At 40.9% G+C, this 23042-nt stretch overlaps 1 protein-coding gene across 2 annotated transcripts; it reads left to right on the top strand.

Annotated features, from left to right (window-relative positions):
* Positions 1-2345: 2345 nt before the first annotated feature.
* On the top strand, positions 2346-16860 carry LOC146704823 (transmembrane and coiled-coil domain protein 3-like). 2 transcript variants are annotated; one of them, XM_085462224.1, is made up of 4 exons: positions 2346-2577; positions 13274-14247; positions 14451-14586; positions 14855-16860. In XM_085462224.1, the coding sequence occupies exons 1-4, from the start codon at positions 2494-2496 to the stop codon at positions 15158-15160; spliced, it is 1500 nt and encodes a 499-aa protein (XP_085318350.1). In that variant the 5' UTR covers positions 2346-2493; the 3' UTR covers positions 15161-16860. The 2 variants fall into 2 exon arrangements, with proteins under 2 accessions (XP_085318350.1, XP_085318351.1); XM_085462225.1 differs by lacking the exon at positions 2346-2577 and adding an exon at positions 11586-12082.
* Positions 16861-23042: the final 6182 nt, after the last annotated feature.

Genomic DNA, 23042 nt, shown 5'->3' with positions numbered 1-23042 from the left:
CCCTTCTGAATTAGTAATACAAAATCTGCATCCTGCCCAACCGACTTATTGTTGTGTTTTGTGTCAAATGACATGACGGTGGAAGATGTTGCAGGGCGCTGTGCTTACAGCTTGTGTTATAAGCTCATCAATGTTTAATCAGAGCTCAGCGCATATATGTAACTGAACGGAGGACAGTGTCTGCAGGCTTTGTGGTAGTTACACCATGGGTGTGTCCAGCTAATTAAAAGCACGGATAGGAGCATTAAAACTTGATGAACAAATGAATGATGTTGTCTGCTGCTATTTTTTGGAAGTCTATTGTCCAGTGTATCCCAGAAGCTTCTTTGTGTGGTTCTCCTTAGTCCTGTCAAACTAGTTCATCGCTTTAGTCACCACCTTTGAACTGCATAAGCTCCTGCATATCAATGTGTGATGCAAACCAGTTAAGAAATGGGAAACAACACGGTAACTGTTAAGGATTTGTGATGCAACACGAGCCTGAGTGTTTATGGTGGATTAGCTCATTCTGAGCTGAATCTGAATGAAAGAACCAGTTGGGTTGTTCTCATGGCCTCTGGGGTGTCTGTGCAGCTGGGAGGGGTGAGGAGGGGGAGGGGGGGTAGTGTTGAAAAACAAGGTGACAGAACCGGTTATATGTAAGCCAGATTCTTTTACATCAAATTGAAATACTTCTTGGAGGGAAACATCAGCACGATATGTCAGTTATGCTGTCGGTTTATCTAAAATGATCAAACTTGCTGTGAGTATCATCAGGCCAAACCTCCTTCCTTCCTGTTAGGCCTGCTGATTGTCTGGTTATAGATACATGCAATCATCACCCTATTTTACAACATTTTTCACTTTGCAGCGTGTACTGCTTAGTTTTCTTCCGCATTTTGACTGCCACCCTGTTTTTCACCACTTAAGCTGAAATATTATCACGTAATAATGGTCATCACATTTTTTTTGTACTTTTGCACTTTCATTTCTTGTATTTATTTTTGCACAGTTTTTAAAATGACCGCATCGTTCAATGGCATTAACCCTACAGTAAGAAACAAAGGGTTTGTTCCCCACAAGTAATTACTTTAATAGTTTATATAGATTGGTTTTGAATACATGTTCATCGGTGTATTTTTTACAACGACACAGTAAGTAATATCTGAGTGAATCCTCATGCACTTTGTGATACTTAAATTGTCAAAACTTCATAGCTCAGAGGAAAAAAACACTTTTTTCTTTTTCACACCACAACAACACCACATTAACAGCTGGGTACTAGTAACCCAGTTTCAGTACTACTTCTTTTTTTAACTGCTCCCTTCAGTGGCCCCTACTGCAGATCATCCGCACCCTTCTCCACATGTCCTCCTTCATGACATCCATGAGATTCTTTGATGTGTGTTGATCCATGCTCAATCATCCAGCTCAATCCCACAAAACTCTGTTCACTTTTGGTCGTAGGAACATTTTCATCACTCATCCAAGTGACTTCTTCACCCTCCTCTGTTGTCCTTTCTCCCTCCATATACTATATTGGACATCCTTTGTCCAATATAGTCACTCTCCCTCCTCTGCACACGTCTGAACCAAGTCAGCCAAGTGTGCCTCCTTAACTTCGTCTCCAAACCACAGTCTCCAACTCATCCTTCTATCTTTCAGTCAGTGCTGCCACCTCCAAAACACACATAGAATAGAATAGAATAGAATTCAACTTTATTGTCATTGCACATGCACAGGTACAGGGCAACGAAATGCAATCTGGTAAACCTTCCCTTTCACACTTTACTAAATTTAAAAACTCAGCCCTTCAGAAAATGTATGCATTATTCAGCTTACTGAATGACTTAGGTAATGCTCTGTAGGGTAAGTAGAACCCAATTCAGGATGTGCACTTTGATACTTCAAGAGCAACAAATGAGCTTTTAAACTGATATTTGCAACAGTAATTTTAAACCACAGTCCTTCAGCTTTTACTCTAGCAAATGCTCTCAAGAGTTCAATCGATGATAACTAGATTGCCTGCTTATAATGCATTTTTTCCCCTTTAATAACACATGTAGGCTAAGTGGTTTAAATATTCATAAGTTATTATCTACTTTTACTTTCCAAAACGAGATTCCTCCATTTATAATATATCTAAAACCGTATTTAATGCGCATATTTCTAACTACAGTACCTTAAATTGTTGTGGTAATAGAGAGAAAGAGAGAAAAAGAGTTTCAAGGCTGTGTTATCTTCAGCAGGCAGGTACGTGTGTTTAAAGAGTTAACCCCTCCTCTTTCAGCTGAGCCACCCTTCAGAGAGACGAGTGGGCGGGGTTTAGGTTCACGCGCAGTTTTGTTGAAGGGAGCAGCCAGTGCAGGGGTGAGTGAGTGAGTAAGGGAGTGAGAGAGAGAGCAAAAAAGGGGGGCTAAACATGGATACGAGTTTAGGCGACAGTTGTAAACTAGTCCTGACACCGAAGTGACGACCCACCAGCTCCTAACTGGCCACTAACTGGAGGTTATTATGCCCAGCGCAAACGTGTCCGTGCGAAGTTTGTCCGAAGTCGAGAAATACCTCAGCAGCAGCACCAGCAGCAGCAGCCGGATGGTGAGTGTGTGAATGACTGTTTTTGCAGCATTGTTGTGTGATGAACGGCAGGACCCGTACTGTACCGGCGATGCATTGTTGCCTCTCGAGCTCCACGTCATGTGAAACCGACAGCTGCGCCGCTTTTAAAGCTGCGTGTTTCCCCGAACAAAGAGCTTTCAGTGAGCCGCTCTCATACAGATACCGTAGAAAAGGGCATGTCTTCATGGGGATGTGAAGGGACTCCGAGGATGTGAACTCCGGGCTACCGAAAGCGGTTGATCCTATGGTTTAATAATAATCTGAAGTTTTATTGATTCTTAGAGACACACGCCCACCACTCCTAAATATGGTTTCTAAACACAAGGGTGGTAAGTTTAGTGGAAGCATGCAAACATATTAAACCAAACAAACACGTGACTCCTTAATACATATTCCATGCATTTGTTCATTTTCGAGGCTATGGTTTGTGATCCTGCTGTGTTGCTCACAGGTGTGGAGTCTGCCCGATATGTGAGTCAGCCTAGGCCAATATTGGGTAAATGTTCAGTAAGGCCAGCTGGTATGAGGACCAGCTTTAAGTTGCGAACAAGTTTATGAAACGTATTGTTGGAAAGTAAATTATGAGCTGGCCATTTTCCCCCATTGTTTCCAAGAATATTGGCTGGGTTATCAGTTTTGCTATCAGCAGAACTAATAGTCTGAGCGGAAACTTAATAGCTTAGGTAGTGTGTTTGTTATAAGCTACTGTACTGCGCTGCGTCTTACAGGTGCTTCTGTGTTTGTGCTCAGTGACTCAGTTCATAACCTTGTTTTTAAAGGGTAAAAAAACATAAACTCTCATCCATCCCCACCTTACTGTCATGCACAGCTGTGAAAAAGTAGTAAGTAGAACCCACGGAAAGGGTTAACTTAAAAACAAAAAACAAACATATTTGGACACGTAAACAGCTTATTGTCTTTTAAACAATCAAAGAGATATACTCAATCAAGTGATACATAAAATCAATATTTTCTAGTGATTTCTCCCAATTTAAGCAAATAAAAAGCAGGTCAGTCACACAGAAAAGGTAAATACGCTCCCCGCATTTATTCGACTTTCAAATCAATTAGAATCAGTGCCTGCTGTTCCCTTTGCAAGTCTGTCATGATGATTGCTCGTAAATTTGAAAGATCATCAATTCTTTCTTGGAAAGATGTTCACTTTAAAGAAAAAATCTAAAGTACTGAATATTTAACATGTAATATGCGCACTCACTGCTAATTTTCCCAGGAAGCTGGTGTCAGAGACTGATAAGAAACTATGCAAAGTACCTACAAGAAGTCGGTTCCTCTACAGGGGACAATACAAGTTTCTCAGGCGAACGGCTTGCTTACTGACTTTTTCCACCAGGGAATATTTTTGCTGAATCGGTCTTTGTAAAAACAGCTATGGTGTTGTTCAAATACAAACCTTAATCACGCAAACACTGTATCAAATATTTGCTTGTTCAGAGCAACCTATTCTGATTGGATTTATTTACTATTTCACAACCATATGAGGATCCCAGCTCATCTATATTAAAGCGATAACAGCAGATATTTAAAGGAAACCATACCATAATATATTCTTTTGATAGCGCAGTTGAGTTTTCTTTGTGGTCAGCGACCACATAAGTTAGGATTTCAGATGTAGATGAAGGGTAAGGAGGATTATATCACAAAATCTCCTGATGACTCATATTACAATTTCATGAAAGTAAGGAAAAAAAAAAGTTTTTATTTATATGCTTATATCCTCAAAATCTTAAGAGTACACAGTGTCAGAATGGCACTTAACTCAAGTCCCATGACAAGTCTTTTAGCTGAAAGAAACTTGACAAAAGTAGCTAACTAAAACTGGGTGGTTAGGGGGAAAACCACACGAGGAGTCAGAAGTCCCCTAATGGCTGGGGCAGATCTGTTATCTGTTAAAAGCCAGAAACTTTAACACATAAAACGTGTGATTCTTTCGCTGCTTCAGTAAAGTGGCATGAAGCAGCAAACTGTTTCTCATTTTCAGTATGAACCTTTACATCTGACACCCAGTCACTAAAAAGTGCTATTACGGGTTTTTTCCCCCTTTTTTTTAGGTTCCTGTTAATAGACTGAATTTAAACTGAATTAAGAGTATAAGTAATTGAAATCGATCACTTCTCCCCTGGAGTACAGCTTGAAAGAATCATGCGGAATAACTTTATAGCCGGATTCTTATATAAGCAGTCAGACCAGTTTTGTTATAATCGCTAACACAGTAACGTGGATCAGCTCATCTGACTGTTAGCTGGTTTATTAATGCTGTGCTGTGTAGTTTTGCTTTTCCTCATTTTGTTGCCCGTAAATGGCATTCCAGTTTTGTTTCTCAAAAAGCCATTGTGCAGCAGATATAGTGGGTTAGAGGCCAAAAATGATGCAACTTGGCTTTTCGTGGCTGGCTTCCAGAGACTGCCTTTAACCCTTACTGAGTGGTGGCTCTGCTGAGATTGTGGCATTTCTCCGTGACCCAGCTCTCCATATGTGAACTGTGCCCTTTACCTGTAATGCTATTCTCGCATGCGTGTTATCGTGCAAAAGGTGCACATTGACCTTCACGTCGGCATAATATTTACATGTTGTGCATTGTATGCCAGAGTCCTTAAATAAAAGTTTTTAAAGTAGGTCCTGTGTGTTTCTTTTTAAGGCTAAAGAAGTGCTTCAGTCCTCAGTGGCTCTGTGATGTAGTGCTTTACTGAAAGATCTCCTGTTCGATGCCGGGAGGAGACACGAATCCTTTTAGTGTTGTTTCAGGAAGAGCACCAGTGCTATAAAAAAAAAAATCTGCCAAACCAAACATGCAGAGCTACCTGCCGTGACACCTCGCGAATAAGGGAGCAGCCGAAAATATCTTTTGAAGTGTTCGAGTCCTCGCCAGCCTCGTTACATCAACGGTTTTGGTCACTTGAATATAGTTGCGTATTTATCTTAATTGAATCCCGCTCAATACTCTCTCAGTCACTGGAGGCAAGCAGGCACTAGTAAGTGTTAATGGACTATTGATTTAGTCCTGGAGCAGCTTGTCTTCTAAGATAATAGTGAATATGTCTTAAGCAATTAATTCCCCTGACTCCCTGGGGATCATTCATTCAGGGAATTTAAGACTTTAGACTCTGTTGCAAGTTTCCCCATTCCTTTTAGTCCAATAAGGTGCACAGTTTGGCCCCTCAGTAAAGAAAGCAATCAAAGTTTGACCACATATGCAGCTGTGGGATGCAGATGAGAGGAGAGGGCGGAGGGGGGAGACGCCGGGTCAGGTTTCTTTAAAATGAAAGATGTGCTCCTTGTCCCTCTCACGCTCCATATCGCTGGTTTTCTTCCTGTTTCCCTGTGTGAGCCCTGAGTGGGAGAGCGTCTGTATCCATGAGGATCAGCTGGAGGGAATACCAATAAGCATCGAGGGCTTCTTCCCCTCTGTGATTCTGTTCTCGGCTGAAGGGACGGTTTTGTTCCATCTCTTCAAGTGTGCCAGCTCCGTTGCCTTGTTTGTGCGTGTTTACTTGGGCGTGCCAAGAGCCAGTGACAGCACACCAAACACCAAATGTTTTGTCATTTGGATCCAGTTACGTCAAACTGGTGCAAACACCTGTGCTTGTATTTGAATGTGCTTGTGCACTTGCATGACCAGGCCCTGTGAACTGATGGTTTCTCTAGATTGCAAAAGGGATTGTGAGTACTAGCAAACATTACTTCCTGGTATTGGGGACAATGTGTTCCTGTTTGCATAAGAAAATGTCTGTGGTTATAATAATGTTCACTCAAACTGAAAGGGGCAGTGGGTTCAGCAAGATGAAAAGAAATCAGCTGCACGTTCAATCAATCTAAACCAATATTTATTTTATCCATACTACTCAGAATTTAGTAAACATCCCCTGCATATCCACCCAGTTCTAAATAATTTGTGAGCTCTCACCCTTGCTCTTCCTCAGAACTTAAATGCTGAATTGCTGCTCAGTCTGTTTCTCGTGGTGGTGCAGTGGGCAGATGAGTGCGAGGCCTGCCTTTGCATGAAAAATTGAATCACTAACTAGATCATTGATCCAAGAGAGAGTACACTTCAGTGCAAGATAAGCAGCATCTGCAGCGACTTTGCCCTCGAACTGTAGCTAAGTTTTGAGTGGGTTTTCTCAGGCCTAACAACACACAGCGTTTCCTTGTTGGGTTAAGATTGAGGCTAATGCAGATGGATCTTTATGTTATGCTGTCAAGCGAGGTCAGGGCTTATTAAATGGGTCATGGTGCTGGACAGACTGTGTGCTATGTAGGACAGCGTGGGAGGGGGAACAGGGGGCTCATGCAGGGTTGAGTTGTGAAGGAGGCACCCTGAGGGCACGGAGGACTCCTGCTGATCCTGCTGTTGGAGATGATGATGATGATTGGGATGATGTGTGCTGCTGAGCTCTGTTTGGGGGCAACCTCTGTTCCTGTCCTTTTTATATCTGTTTCAGTTCTCTCTCTCTGCCTTGTCTCCCGCTCTCTGTTTTCTTCTTCTTCTGCTCTACTGACACACTAAAATCTATTTGTGAGTCAAAACACCAGTGGGTGTATTGCCTGGCTTGCTAATTCAAAAGACAGCATCTCGAAGACTTTATTTAGGGTGAGAACACACCTCATTTGTAGTGATAAAACATATTTTAAAGGCACGATTAGAGGGGATCAAAAATGTAACCGGGATCTCACCGGTCTCTGGCTGCGCAAATGTTTTTGGAGAAAGTGAGTGAAAAGTAGGGCAGCTCCTCAGCAGATTTGGGGAGGACATTTTCATCAGCGTGAGCCTACTTCATTTAGCAGGACCACTCATCCACAGAGACCTTCAGATTGCTCCTGCGGTTATTCAGAGTGGTTCGAAATTTTAAGTAGCAGCAGCAGTGGTGGTGCAGATGTGCTTATTAAATTGAAATGATACAATTTCATCAATCTCGTGTGAGGAAATTGCCAGCTGTCATACTTGCAGATGGTTTCCAGAATGTAAAAAATGTCTGGGTTATGTTATTTAGGTCGCTCTCACGATTATGGCCTCATCCAGTTAAAAGACACTTGTGTTTATATCACAAAGTTCCTTGTTTTATCATTTTTAAGCTTGAAATTCAGGTGCAGTACAAGTGTGGAAGTTTTATCAATACCCTTTACATAAATCTTACTGCAGGCCTCGGCAGTGATTCACCAGTGGTTGCCAGGTTTCCATCTGATCTATTTTGCACTTGTTCCATATTTATGTTATCTCAGCACATTGAAGCAACAGAGTAAGACCCCTGTGCTCAGTGTTTAGCCCCTAATGGTGCAGAGGACAATATTGAACATTTCCAAAGTAAATGCTAGTGGTGGGAGAGCGCCTGAGGAGCTAGCTTTGTTCAAGCACTGCAGAAATAGCATGCAGTCTAAGCTGTCTGGTGGAACAGGCAGTTCTTTGTGACTGTCATATGAACTCTGAAAAGATTTGGTAATTTGAGTGAGCAATACAGCAGCTTACTTTACACTTCCTCTTAAGCGAGGCAACATTAAGTTTCTCATTGTTTTGTATGGAAATCAGGTTTGACTAAAAGGTCGGTTTATATGTGAAACCTATTGTTTGGTGGAGAATTAGAGCCTTCACAGCCGATGGGGCAAGACCACAACTGGATGCAGGGTTCGTCTGGCTTTACGTCAGGCCAGTGATTCCATATGCAGTGGCTCAGTCCTGGACAGGACAGAGGTAGAACATGACAAAGTAAGCTTTTTTCTCTGCAGAGAAAGACTTCTGTGTTCAATAAGGACAGATGCCAGAGAGAGTGTGAGAGTAGGATGAGGACAGAGGCTGAAAAAAACCCTGGCTTGCTTGTAGAAATAAGCGTGCTGTTCTCCAGTTACACACTACACATAATGAAGAATATACTGTGTAATTACAGACAAATATATATATTTATATATGTGTGTGTGTGTGTGTGTGTGTGTATAAATGACATTAGTTTAAATCCATGATGGCAGCTTAATGCTGATTTTGCCTTTGCAACAGGCTCATAATGATGTTTAACAAGTGTAATTGTTACTGTTTTCACAATCTTAGCTGAGCCTGTTAGCATTCCAACATTTGCTGATTTGCACTAAATCAGTGATTCTCTAATAGATGGATGCTGTGGAGTTAGTTTGTCCTCTTCATTCCTAGAGGAAGTAATGGATCTGTCAGCTCAGCCATCACAGTTTGCCACCATGTTTTGTTTTGTTTTTTTTGAGCTGATCATGTTATCCCAGTGGTGTCCTTCTTAGAGGGCTCAGTTCAAGGGGAGCATCCAGGATGGGTGAAATGGTCTGAAACTAACATGGCTAGCTTGAATCTTATATTATAATAAATAAAACAACAGTTTAACTTTAGCTTTTAAGTTTTTGTTTGTGTATTATTAAAACATGATTAGTTTGCTGATTGTTGATTAAAGTACACTTGTTTCTGGGGTGGAAGTAACTTTTTGGACTTTGAAAGCAGAGACCGAACAGAACACGTTTGAGGAACATGTCACTAACCATGCCATTAGTGGCATTGTTGACTTTTTGACCCGATGATGGCATTACAAAGTCACGATACATATTATACATATTCCTGGGATCACAGATATGTATATATAAATTATGTCACAGTTCATCCAGTGGCTGCTGAGGATTGCAGTCTGCACCAACGTAACCAACAGGTTCTTCTAGTAATAATCAGTTCTTCCCTAACTTATCAGGCTATCAAACAAGTTTGACTAGTTGAGCGTGAAGTCATAGTGCCAGCAGCAGGTAAATGGAATTTACCTCCTTTACCTGACCTCATACTCTGTTTACAGGAAGTAAACTGAATTTACTTGTGTAATAGGATACCTTGAATGAATAGCAATGAATAAAACAGCAGCGTGACCTCACTTTGTATGTTTGATTGCATATTATCAATGCTTGATTAATTAACTGGTAGTTGATTAAAAGTCTTTTTTCCTGGTGTGGAAATAATTTTTATTTTTGGACTTCTAAAGTTGCTGCCAGAAGTTCCCTTTAAGAACAAGGCACTGAACATGCTATTAGTTGCGTTGATAGTTAGGTTAAATATTGGGGAAAATTGCCTTGTTGCCTGATGATGGCATTACAACACCAGTAGATATATATTCCTGGAGCCATAGTTATGTGTGCTAAATCATGCAGCATGTCATTCAGTGGCTGCAGACTGATTACAGTCTGCATCAACGTGACCACAAGCATGGCTACAAATATACGTGAAGCTGTTTGTGCTTGTTCACTGTGGTACAAACACAGTGCGCTGCAGTAATAATCATGTCATTAGATTCTTGCCTTCACATTATTAAACAAGTGTGGCTAGTTTGGTGTGACATCATAGAGCCAACAGCAGGTAAATCCTATTCACCTGTGTAATTGGATACCTTGAATTAAGCTGAATTCAGAAAGATGGTCCCGCTGACTGTGTTTTTGTTTTAGTCTGAGCAGTGTTTTTCAGTGTGTTCACCAGGCATGTACTCATACATCATCCTGTAAACCTTCTCTCGAGGTTCACGTGGGAGTCATGTGTTGAGAAGTTTCATTATGTGGTTAACTGTGGGTGCATTTGCTGATGTCAAGATACTTAGCTTGCAATAAGTGACCATTACGTGGCGATGCTGAAATGCTAAGCAAGATTGAGCCTGCTTGAGTTAGCTGTTTATTTACTAACTAGCGGTGTTACATTTGTTAAGGATTAGTGCAGTTTTGTGCCGCCTATAGTGCTTATTGTACAACACTTAGTGTAAGGCTTTAATAGCTTACACCCTCTTTCACTACAGGGGTGTTGCACTGTGATCAGCTTGCAAGACGAAATGGTTTGTTGAGCCACCGATGGGCTGCAGTTTTTTTTTTACACTTTAAGCGACACTTCTGCTCTTTAAAGTGCAGCTTAGAAGCATGATTACATTTTTGCTTCTCTGCTTTCCTACAGTTTCCTCATAACGGGATGTCTTCTAGTTCCCTAGTAAATGCAATCTTGCTTACTCAGCCTGTATATATTATGCTTACTTCCTCAAACCTACAACAGAGTACAAAAAGTGAGCATAACGTTCAGCTTTAATCACAAAAAACGGTTATTAACTGTAAAACTAGGGTACATTGTCTGGAATAGGGATTTTCTGCTGCCTTGCGCCTTTGTGTGACATTATCACTGACCTACATTAGATGTACATGCTCCACTTCTTTCACACATACTAAGAGTAGTTGTATGAATTTTGTCAACTGTTTTTTTAATCTATATTATAAACAAACAGGATTAAATTCTGGCTCTTAAAATGTAACAGATTTTCCAAATAAGAGCATTATAGACACACCCAGATGGCCTCACAGTGTGAAATGCTGAATAGTGCTCGAGCCAGAGATTACTATGTGGAAATGTTGTATTTTCTTGTATGTATCTAAGAAAATAATGATGTTTACCCCAATTATTTAAGCTAGTAATTTGAAGCAAATGAGCACCTGAAAACATCGGATTCATAGTATGAGCAGTTGGTCACATGTGCTTTTACTTTACAGCTGCAGCTGTAGATTGTAATGCTTAGTTAAAAATGCTGACCTACTTTTAGGTTGTTTAGCATAGCTGTGTCTCTGTGATAATGATAAAGACCCTCTGTATTAAAGACTCGTACCCAGGAAGTGTACATGTAATTTTATTGTCGAATTAGAGCTGGGCGATATGAGATTTTTTCATATCACGATATGTTTTTTTCATTTCAGGCGATAACGATATCTATCACGATATAAGCCAAATAACTATATTTGTAAGATTTAAATGTGCCGTTGCTCACAAGTAAAATGTGAAATAATCAGCAGCTTGTTTTTATTTAAATATTTATTTCCCATAATAAGTTCAACAGGGTAGATGTACTTAAGGAACATGAGACTTTTTCAGATAAATAAAGGCAAATATTGCAAACTACACAAAAGGCAGCCGCTAAAGCGTTTAAGTTTCAAAATAGAACAAACAAAACAGACTAAATTGTCAATTCCACTTAGAAACAAAATATTAATTCTAAAAATAAATCTTAGTTTGTTTTACAGAAGAACAGACAAAACTGACTAACTTTTGTCAATATCAAATAAACTGAGAACTAAAAGGAAATTCTCAATCTCTCCTTGTTGTATAGCTGAGCTTTTCAAACAGTTTTAACAGTTACTTTAGTCTGACAAAAGCCGAATGACGAATTAGCGCTTCCAGTCAGAGACTGAGGCTACGTCCACACGTACACGGGTATTTTTGAAAACTGAGATTTTCCTTTTTCGTTTTAAAAAAGAATCCCGTCCACACATAAAGGCAGAAATGAAGGAAAACGCTGCTATGAACATGCCAAAGCAGCAGGTGGCGCTAGATTCCTAACCGTGCCGAAATGTTGGCCAATCAGAAGTCTAGAAGCCTCGGTGGGAAAAAGTAAACAAAGCTGGGGCATAGAAGCAGAACCGAGTCGTATGTGTGGAGGGACAGTAACTGTGTGTATATGTAAGCATTTAAACACTGCAGAGAGTAGAATTAACAGTAACAGTATTGTAGAAATTCATTTCACCGAAACAATAACGCGGCGCACAGTGTGACGCATGCACCAGTTTATTGTATTTCCAGACTTGCTTTCGGCACAATTTACAGTGCACGCTACTCTGTTTTTTGTCAGACTTGAAATAGCCGAAATACCTTCACACTACGGAACTTCTATGGCTCTTCCGTTTGACAATCTCTCCGGCGTTGGAACCGTCATCTGTTTTCTCTTCGGTCATGCTCGGTTGATTTTTCTAGTCGGCACACTCATTTCCTCCATTACCCGCTGGCTGCTTCCCAAACAAACACACGTGCGGCTTGGCACTTGTGCTGTACGTAACAAGTCACGCGACGTGACGCTGCGGCTGTGATTGGTTCGGCTCTGCGCTACTTAGTTTGGATTGGCTGACCTTTTTTTTTTTTTTTTTTTGAGGACAAGAGCGGCGAGGTCTATCGCGATAGCTTAATTTCTCTATCAGTAAAAGTTATATCGCGATACATATCGTTATCGTTCTATCGCCCAGCTCTATGTCGAATAAAATAATATGATCAAATTTAAAATTGGGGCCAAAACTAGAAAACAGGCCCTGATCTTAAAAAGGGGTAAAATAAAAACCTTACTTTTTGAATTCAGACTTTTTTAGTTGGAAGTCTTGATAAAATATTTACTTTCCCAGAATGCTGTGGGGTTTTTTTTTATTAAGCAGAGTAAAAGGTAGTAAAAGGTCCTTCCTGTAAATGCACCAGTTTAATACATTATTTACACTGAAAAATATATCTCTTGTAAATTACAGTAAAATGCTGTCATCTACATTTAAAAGCATGAAACAGTTATAGGATACCTACTGCAATTGAAAACAGTGGATTTGTGCGATGAGTGTCCGTAGATTATGTGCCTTGTGTGTGTGGTACGATGTGCGTTTTACTTTTCTTTTTTGAATTTTGGATGGTTGCTTTTAGTGACAAGCATGTATGTGTGTATATATTTTGGAGGTGGTGCAAGTCCAGTGTCTCTTAACTGAGAAAGGAAAAATCCTTTATTGTACTGTGAGATGACAAGTAGCTTGTTTCTAATAGCAGCGCTGTGGTATTGACTGATACTTGACTGTACCAAATTTCATATATTTTTGCTTAATTTTTGATTTTCTTCTTTTGTAGGACCGGAGTAGAGAGAGCAGTTTTATAGGCCTCCCGCTGTCAATGCGCCGGGGTTCTTCAGAGAATAATTTGGATCTGGAGCTCAGTGATGGAAGTCCCTATCCTGCTCTCGGCTTTGAGGTCCAGCGTAGTCGCTCGTGCTTGGACAGCCTCCAGCAAAAGATACTGAAAGTCACAGAACAGATAAAGATCGAGCAAACGACACGAGATGAGAATTTAGCTGAGTATCTGAAGCTCATGGACAGTGCGGACAAGCAGCAGGTGGGGCGCATCAAGCAGGTGTTTGAGAAAAAGAACCAGAAGTCAGCTCAGAACATTGCCCAGATGCAAAAGAAGCTGGAACAGTACCATCGAAAGATGAAAGACAGTGAAAACTATCAAAGCCCTCCCGCTCGCTCTTCCTCTGTTAAACACAGCACCATACCCCGGGAGTCACCCAGACAGCTGAGGGACATGACAAGCAGTGGCCGACACCCGACCATGGACAAGATTAAAACCATTGGACCAGGTGTTTCGCTGTCTCCTCCTTTCTTCTTCAGCAAGCCCAGAGAGTTCGCCAACCTCATCAGGAACAAGTTTGGCAGCGCTGATAACATTGCCCACCTCAAAACCACTCTGGACTCTTCTTCTCCACTGTCCACTGACACTGAAGTGAAGGGACTGAGTAACAGCACCTCTATAGTGGGCAAACCCAAGTATCCCAGTGATGACGAGTGCTCCTCAGGCAGCGCTTCTGTTTCAGACAATAATGGAAACCCAGCAGGGGCAGGAGCGTCTGCAGGGCCGTGTCAGAGCCAAGCTAAGGGGGATCAAACAGGGGAAGACAACCAGGGCAGACTTGCCCTGACCCTGGAGGAGGTGAGGGAGATTAAAGATGCCCAGAATCAGCTGGAGGAGGATATAGAGGAGTTAAAGGCACAGTTCGAGAGAGAGTATGGCATTATCAGCCAATCACTGCAGGATGAGAGATACAGGTACGATTACACAACTTGGCATTTCATTATTGTTAAATAACAATAATAAGAACAGACATACCAATATAAAATGTTCATCTAAAATAAACAAGCATAACTCTAAGAGAATTTGAGATAACAATAAGCTTAATACCACGTGTCATTAAACACTTTAAAATCCGCAGTGATATGAATATTAACCATCCCCTTGTGTTGACTGGCAGGTATGAGCGTTTGGAAGACCAGCTGAACGACCTGACAGAACTTCACCAGAATGAGATGGCAAATCTGAAGCAGGAGCTGGCCAGCATTGAGGAGAGGGTGGCCTACCAGGCTCACGAAAGGGCCAGGGACATACAGGTAAATAGTGGTGGTGAATCTACTTATGTTGCGATGCTTCACACATAAGCAGCAGGTAAGATGGATCGCAAAAATACACCATGCCTGTAAGTGTCTAATATCTCAGCACATGGCCATTGTCATCTGTCCAAGCGGCCTCTCTCTGCTGATGCAGAAGAATTCTTTTAGAGGAATTTGGGTAATTGAGTGTTTAAAGGTCAGCGAAATGCCCTTTAGCAAGTTGAGAGACGGTCTGACCCATAAAAACCCCTCTCCCCACCTTTCTCAGGAAGCCCTGGAGTCGTGTCAGACTCGCGTGTCCAAGCTGGAGCTCCAGCAGCAGCAGCAGCAGCAGACGGTCCAACTCGAGAGCCACGACGCCCGAGTCCTGCTGGGGAAGAGCATCAACGTCATGGTGGCCATCATCACCGTCATCCTGGTGTGCGTCTCCACTGCTGCCAAGTTTGCCGCTCCACTGATGAGGAGCCGGTATCATGTGGTAGCTACCTGCCTGGGGATTTGTTTTTTGACTGTATTTTGGAAGAACTGGGACCGTTTACAGTATGCCTTAGACAGGTTATTGATGCCTGCTTAGTAGGAAAGAAAACACACTGAAAATATCATTAACACAGATGCTGTAAGTTGTCAGGAGAGGACGGTCTGAGAGGATTGGTTGTACAATCGTCAGAAGACGTAGTCGCCATGCAATTACACAGATCTCTCTTTTTTTAGTCAGACTGAAATAAAACTCTTTTGATTTTTTTCTCCTCTAGAACTTGAATGTGTGTTACTAACTATTTCATATAACATTCAAATTATATTTACATAACAGCAAACTCTGCTAGTCAATAGTCAAGAGGGGGGAGGAAAAATGATGTTTTATTATTGAGTTACTGTTTTAGGTAAATAATCCATAAATAAGATAAAGATGTGCAATTATTCTTTCTCGTTTGTCTTCAGCTTGACCTTAACATAAATCAAACTACACTCAAAAACTCAAACAAGACCTCGGTTGTCGTGTCTTGTTGTCCACGCCTATGAATTTCTAATTCCACTGAAGAGGAACGCTTCCATATTTAGGAATATTTGCATTTATTTGATATTCTGATTGCTAAATATGTGCTAGCAGACATTTCGTTTACACAAAACATAAACTGTTATATGGTTTTTAAGAGGTTTTGCTGCTGGTAGGTAGACTTTGCAAAGCTGTTCCTCAGTGTCCTCAGGCTTAGTTTTAAGGTACATTAACAGGTTGCATGAGAATGAATGACCATATTTTTCTAATTGTGAAAGTAATTGTTTCACTGGAGAATCTGCAGACAAAAATTAGCGACACTGGACATCCTATTTTTATGCATTCTCTTTCTTCTTACTTTTTTTTAAAACGTTGTCTGGCCTTGTTCTAAAGTGCAATATATTTGATTTCCAAGAGCACAGTTTGTTTTTAACAATTACTCTTTTAGGAGTGGGCGATTTTACATCAGTGACAGGGAGCTGGAAGGAAGGAAAACAACACTAATGTTAGCACAAGAGATCCATAACCACGGAAGTCACTGCTGAGCTCTGACAAGACCAGCTGTCTCTTCTCTCAAGGGCCAAAAAAAAATCAATCCATCTGCATTAGCGCATGCTAGTAGTGTAATATCAGCACACACCAGCTCTCTAGCATAGACACACAGCACAGCCGCTCACTTGGTTCACTGTATATACAGTAAATAATGTCTTAGGCTTTGTGTTTTCGCTACTTCCACTTTCATGTTGGACGTTTACTAATAATGTGACAGAGAGATGATGGGGTATACTGTGATACAATGCCTTTTTCTGAGGAAAAATGCAATTCCCTTCTTAAAAGAGCAAAAAAACAACAAAAAAAGCCTTCACTACTCGCAGCAGAGAGGATGCAGGCGAAAAGCTCTCAGTGAAAAACTACAAGCCTATATATTTTTTTCTCTTGGACTTACAGTTGTGTTATTTCATTTTGTCTTGTAAACGTTGCCTACAAGAATTCCACATAAAGCCGTGGACCACTTTTAATGTCTGTCTGCCACAATAATCAGCTTTGCATTTATATTTGTCGTCATCTTTCTGTTTTATTGACTGTATGATTTTTGTTTTGTTTTGTTTGTTTGTTTGTTCCCGTTTTGACATGTTTAAAGGAAGTTTTACAAGCAGAACTCAAATCTGGTTTACATGCTGTTTTCATCTCTGGTGCACTATCTGATCAATCAGTTGTATTATTATGCATCATGTGCCTTCGTCTAACCATTTCTGTTAAATTAAACCTTTTTAAATCAACTTGTTGATGGAATTGGTGTTGAGTGACTGTGATATTTTTGTTGTATTTGGTGTCATTCTGTAAATGTGGACTGCTGTTATAAAACAACAAAGTTCGGTAAAACGCCATCTGAGTAAGATATTTATATCAGCGGAAAAGTATCAGTGTAGTCCTTGTTAATAATACTGATTTTTATTTCTCATTATCTTATTTTCTTATGGGATAAATAAACCTAATTCAAGCAGTCCAAGTATTTGCATGGCTCTTCTACTAAACACTATCTCCTTCATCACCACTAGGGGGTGGTAGTGCTGCACTTTTGACATGAACGTAGGCAAGAACGGGGCAGAGCATTACACAGTCTGCATGGCAGTACTATACACGTTTATTCTTTTTTCTTTAATCTAAATGATAGATTCAGTCAAAAAGAAAAAGAAAGAAAAAAGTCATCACTTCAAACAAATATATAAACTACAAAGATTCATTGAAACAGTAATATTCAAACCAGTGTGGAGAAGTAGTGCCCTGTTCTGAAATTTACAGTTTACCCTGTACAATCACACTTTATTAGGTACACTGGGCTAGCGCCAGGTTGTCCCTTCTTTTGGGTTAATTCTTTGGAAACATTCCTCAGAGATTGTGGTTCATATTGTAATCACAGCATCACACAACTGATGCCGTTATTCCTGCATCCAAATCTCCTGTTCCACCACATCCCAATGATGGTCTATTGGATTGGGATCTGCTGACTGTGGAGGCCATTTGAGATGCTTCTCCATAAATGAGCAGTGTGACTCCCATCCGTGTGGATTTTAGCACCCATGGGGCTGATGATCATAGATGCCTTCAGTTTAATGAATGAGCACATTACAGCGATATCAATCAGGCCCGATAGAAAATCACATCACTGTAAAGCTACAATACCTCTGAAATATTCTTTCCAACCAGATTTTGTTTATTCACTTAACTTTGAATGAACATGAAGCTCTGTGGAAGTCATCCAGATGATTTTGTCTCCTGCCACATCATCACAGTGAATGATCATCAAAGTATTATTTTTTTTGATGAAGTCTAATGTGACTCTTATTTTTTTGTGAAAGTGTAAGTGCTCTTTGCTTGGCTAGATGGTCTGAGAGAGATTTTCTTTGCTACAGAAAGAAATCTGTGATTATCCACCATTGTTCAGCAGACTGGGGCTTTTAATCCTGTCAAACCAACCAAAGCATTTTCTGTTTTTTTTTTCCCAGAACCAAAAACTGTTAATTAGGCTACTTCTAATGTTCCTGCTCTCCTTGGGACCTTTTTGTTTTTTTTAATTCAACCTGTTTAATAAAAATACTTCAGTAGTCAATGACACATTCTTTTTTTCAGCACCTCAAATTAAAGATGAAAGTGCACTTGACTGATTCGTTTAAATTCTACTGTGCTGGAACAGAGAGACAAAATCGCAATTTTCTCACTGTCCAAACATTTCCGGACCTAATGGTAAAGTGTAAATTAAAACCTTGTGATAACACTTACTTACCATGACAACTCACCGAGCAGCTGAAAATTAGGCTAAGCAAATAAAATGTAGCTCGCAATGTCCTCTTCCTGAGATGTCATGGACAAGGAAGGAGGAAAAAGGCATTTGAAAGGACCCCCCCCCGTGCCCCCACATATCACTGAAAAAAGTCTCCAGGAAGTGTTGAGTGGTGCTCTGTTAAACATTGCAACTTTATAGGACAAACACATTCTATATATGGATGAATCATCAACAATCCCTGCGACCTCGTCAACAATCTGACGTCTGCAAAGCAACAGCTGATTAAGCCAGACTCATTTAGAAAAAGAAGTGGAGTGGACTGATGAAGTTAACATTAAGCTCGCTGGGCACAATCACGAAAGGTGTGTTTGAGTGAAACGGGAAAAGCGCCTGATGAAAAGAACCGCTTGACAACTGTTAATCATAGGTGTGAAAATATTCTGCTTTTGGGGGTTTGTGTGGCAGTCAGAGGTACAGGAAACACTGCACAGTTAAGAGGGAAGAACAGATTTAGTGCTTACTTTATGGGCTTTGCTTTTGCAATATGCCAAGACTACTGTTTGTTTGTTTTTTAAGTTTAAGTTTGTGAAACAGTAGCAATGTATTAGTATTTAAAGGATGTTCAGTGTTTGACACAATACACCCGAAATGAAGCCCAGTGCGTGGTTAAACTCAGATGCAGTGCAATACGGTTCACCTGGCTCAGCATGTGCATGGTAATGTCTGTGTGATTAGCGCCTGCCTGCCAAGCAGAGATACAGACACATAGTGAGACACAGGAACAGGAATGCTGATGATGGACATGTTGCTTAACCGGGGTCCCTCTGGCTCTGGTTCTCACTGAAGTTCAACACTGAAATGGTGACTTGCTTATGCATAAGTCTCTCTCTGTCTCTGAGTGTGTGTGTGTGTGAGAGAGAGTGGGAGGACTGACTATGTTTCATGCATTTGAGGAGCAACTAAGGCCTCCGGAGGGGGGAAAATTCAGATTGGAGTGACGCAGAGATCCTAACACACAAGCACACACACACGTACACCCAACCACCCACACGCGGAAGCTTAAAAACTGGGATTATGAGCTATATTTTTAGGTATGAATCGAGAGCAATATTTTCCTCCCCAATCTTCCTTCTCCTCTTTATTACGTGGTCTAAAAAGTGGGCGCTTCCCTTTGATGTGAGCCTCTGTCTTGTGTGTGTGTGTTTTTTTCCATTGTTCTGTCCCTTGTGGCTCCTGGAGCCCGCTGGCCTATTCACTGGGCTCCATAATGAGGTGCTAATTATCACAGGACCTCATCAAGTCTCTTTGGGCCCGCAGCTAAGACTCCTCCTCACATAGGTTGGCATGGTGACTGCAGGGGACAGGACCTGGAGGAGGCCGCCAAAAAGGACTGCCGCAGCTTCACTCCTGCTTTCTCCTCTAGTGAGGAGGAGGAGTGGGAGGGACACTTTTTTTCACTTGCGGGAAAACAGAGTGGGAAGTGTGTAGATAGAATTAGCTATAAGTACCGCTGTCTTTTTGTTTACGTGCGTTTTATAAAAATGTGGGTTGAGTGCGTAGAGTCCGTTCACTTCCAAATAATCCCATAAATAAAAACATAGGCTGGAGTTTATAGAGGGCATTGCCGACGTAGGCCTCAATTAATTTGAGTGAAGAGAGCTGAAGGCTTAAGTGATTGTGTAAATCTGGTTCAAATCAAAAGAAAAACATTATTTTAAGGGTCCTTAGTATAGCCTGTTTTACACATAAAAAGAGCACCCATCAAATGTATGTCTGTGGTGATTGGTCTGTCAGGGATTTAGGATGGAACATACTTTCTTGATTGCACTCATTTCCAAACTACACCTAAAGTTGGGAGCATATGTAAACCACTATCAGGTGGCTAGAGCTAGAAATCCCATGCTCCAGCTCATTTCATTGAAAATAAATGCTGAAAACAAAAATCCCCAAATGCAACACTTTTTGGGCTACAGGCCCATCGGACCTCCATTTGAAGCCAAGGGTGGAGGCGCTACTCTTCAGAAATCCTCTGGTGTCGTTCGTGCATTGACTGAAATTATGGGAAAGTTCTGACCTCTCTGCTAACTTCTTCGGTGATTTACGTAGACTGCTCTGGCAGCACTGGGCCCTTCCTATTTCCTGTTTATGGTGTCATGGAAACAGGCCATGTTCCCTTCCTCTGCTTTTGCACTATAACATGAAAATGTAGCCTGCATCTGGAAACGAGCCACAGTCTCATAATAGAGCCAGCGTGAGATCTGCAGCCCCCGTGACGCTGCAGTGTCTAAAACCAGAATTAGAACCTCCAGCGATTAATTCATAGAAATAGAAAGTTCCAGATTTATGGAGGCATTTATCATCAAGGTCTTCATATAAATCTCCTCTTAAAATGCCCTAATTCAAAGGCACCTCCAATTTCCTTTAGTTGCTAAGCAACCATAGAGCGCCACAGTGATGCTTGGAGTTAAAGGCTGGCAGCCCAGTGGTGTAAAGTCGATTGTGGGGGTGAATCACTGTCTTTTATGGCTCTGAGGTTCCATTACACGGCCTGCAGACAATGACAATGATACACTGTCATTGCAGAGTAATTATACGTCCTGTTGATCCCTCTGGTGTATCCGCAAGCAATTTATGCCAGCTCAATGGCTGTAGTGAGGTTTCTGCTGGTTGACCAGTGCCACAGGACCAGCAGTTGGTCATTATGATCATTTTTGAGAAATTTAACAAGCTGTTGGGCAGTTGCTAGATCTGTGAAAACAACAAAAAAGTGTTTTTTTGATAGTGTGTTTTTAATTTGCCATCAATGCTTGCAAAGTTCCTTTTAAGGTCGGCATGACACTTGTGATAGCTCTTCTCGGCGCAGCTGCGTCTGTGTTAGGTTTATTTTGGTTTGTGATTTAACTGCTGTTAAAAATGTGCTTTGGACCCATTTTGACTCCCACCCTGTAACTCCAAACAATGTCTTTACTTTAAATAAATGAGTGCATTTTAACTGAAATTTCTTATTTGCACTTCTTGCCCAAATGCTGAGGAGTATTTGTGCATACGTAATTAATTTTATAATGTGTGCTTGATTTGTTTTTAATACTTCTGCAAGTCTAGACTCATCAGACTGTTATTGTTGACATTGTGATGATTATTTCACCAGATGTGTGATGTGGTGCCAAGCGTTTGTGTGGGCAAGAACAGTGTAAAGGCTTCGCTGGCAACGGACCACCATGTCTGAGATTTCTGGAGTGATGCACTGGATGGAGTGAAAGGCTCTTATGCATACTAATAAAATCAGCAATCCTATGACTGTGTAGCGTATGAGGCTTATGCGTGTAACACGGAATTGGATCCACATCTTATAACACTTAATGTAAATATTGTGCACGAGTACTCTTGACTTGACTAATAAATATAATAACCATTTATAGTGACATTTTCTGAATTTATTGCCAAAATATTCACTAAAGTTATAAAAAATACAACTCTATAGACTTTTTAAAATACAGTTTTAACTTCAAATTGTGGCTCTATACTATCCTTGGTACCCTGTTAAGTAAGTATAACTTACTCCTCTTAAGTTGAGGTTACTTTTTCTTTGAGTCATCAATTTTGCATTTTCCTTTTTTTAAAGTAAAGCCAGCTCATTAAATTTTACAGTGTAGTCCTCTAGTGCTCGGTGCATTGCGGTACACAGTGTTTCAGCTTACAGCGCTGGTGAAAAACATCTACATGCCCCAGATCTGCCCAGAGTTTAATGTTATTTACCAGGCCACCTCTAAAGCTGGTTTTAAAGGTACAGAAGCATCCAATGGAAGCATTAGAAGATTTTCAATAACGTGTGGTTTGTCTTTATTTTCTAGCTTCACCACTAATCACCTCTCTGTATTTTGCAGCACCCAGCTGACAAATAAAATTAGTGACTGTTAAACAGGGCAGTACTTAGTGCGTAATCTATTAAGGAATGTCCACCAGTTAAGGACCTCTTTTATGCTACAGCCTCACGGTTGTGTGGAGGGGGGGGTACAAAGGTTACAGACGCACGTCATTACAAATCACAAATGTTAATAGCTGAAAACAGTAGGATTTTTTTCTCTGGGGACCACAGCTGTGTACGTATGTTTATGGAAATTTTGCAGCAAATCAAATGAGTTGGTAGTGAGACATACTCTCAGTCATTGCATGAATTCTTCATGTTGTTATGCACGTTTTTATGTAAATCCTTTGTCAACGCTCGTATTCAGTCGCTACACTAATGCAAGATGCTTAATGTGATGCCGCATATGAGGAATAGTAAGAAATAAGGGGCTTCTGGACGTGTGTGTGTGCATGTTTGTGCGTATCTGTTCTTTTGCTTCATGCCAAATATAGGCTCGCATTCCTGACGTCTGCACTGTGGCTGTGGGCACAGTAACTTGTTGAATCTGGACAAGACAAAGACCACAGTCTGAGCAGATTGGACAGATTCCCTTCATGTGACCTCACACTCTGTGGGACTGCTCTCTGCAGCAGAACAAACAACTCATCTCTAACAGTTTCACTGCAGGACGACCAGATCTTGATCAACAGGCACTCGTAGAGACATTTGCTGCAATAAAATGCTCGCGATTTCCCACCAAACAACATTTCTGAGTGATTTTTAAGCCCCTAACAGTGCAGCAGTCAGCGCTATCCTCACTGCAGCTTCAT

This window comes from Copadichromis virginalis, linkage group LG7 (assembly GCF_057382275.1).
Source record: "Copadichromis virginalis isolate Kocher_CV1m ecotype Utaka linkage group LG7, C_Virginalis_male_GT1.1, whole genome shotgun sequence".
Taxonomy (NCBI): domain Eukaryota; kingdom Metazoa; phylum Chordata; class Actinopteri; order Cichliformes; family Cichlidae; genus Copadichromis; species Copadichromis virginalis.
This window is presented reverse-complemented; position numbering and strand designations above follow the sequence as displayed.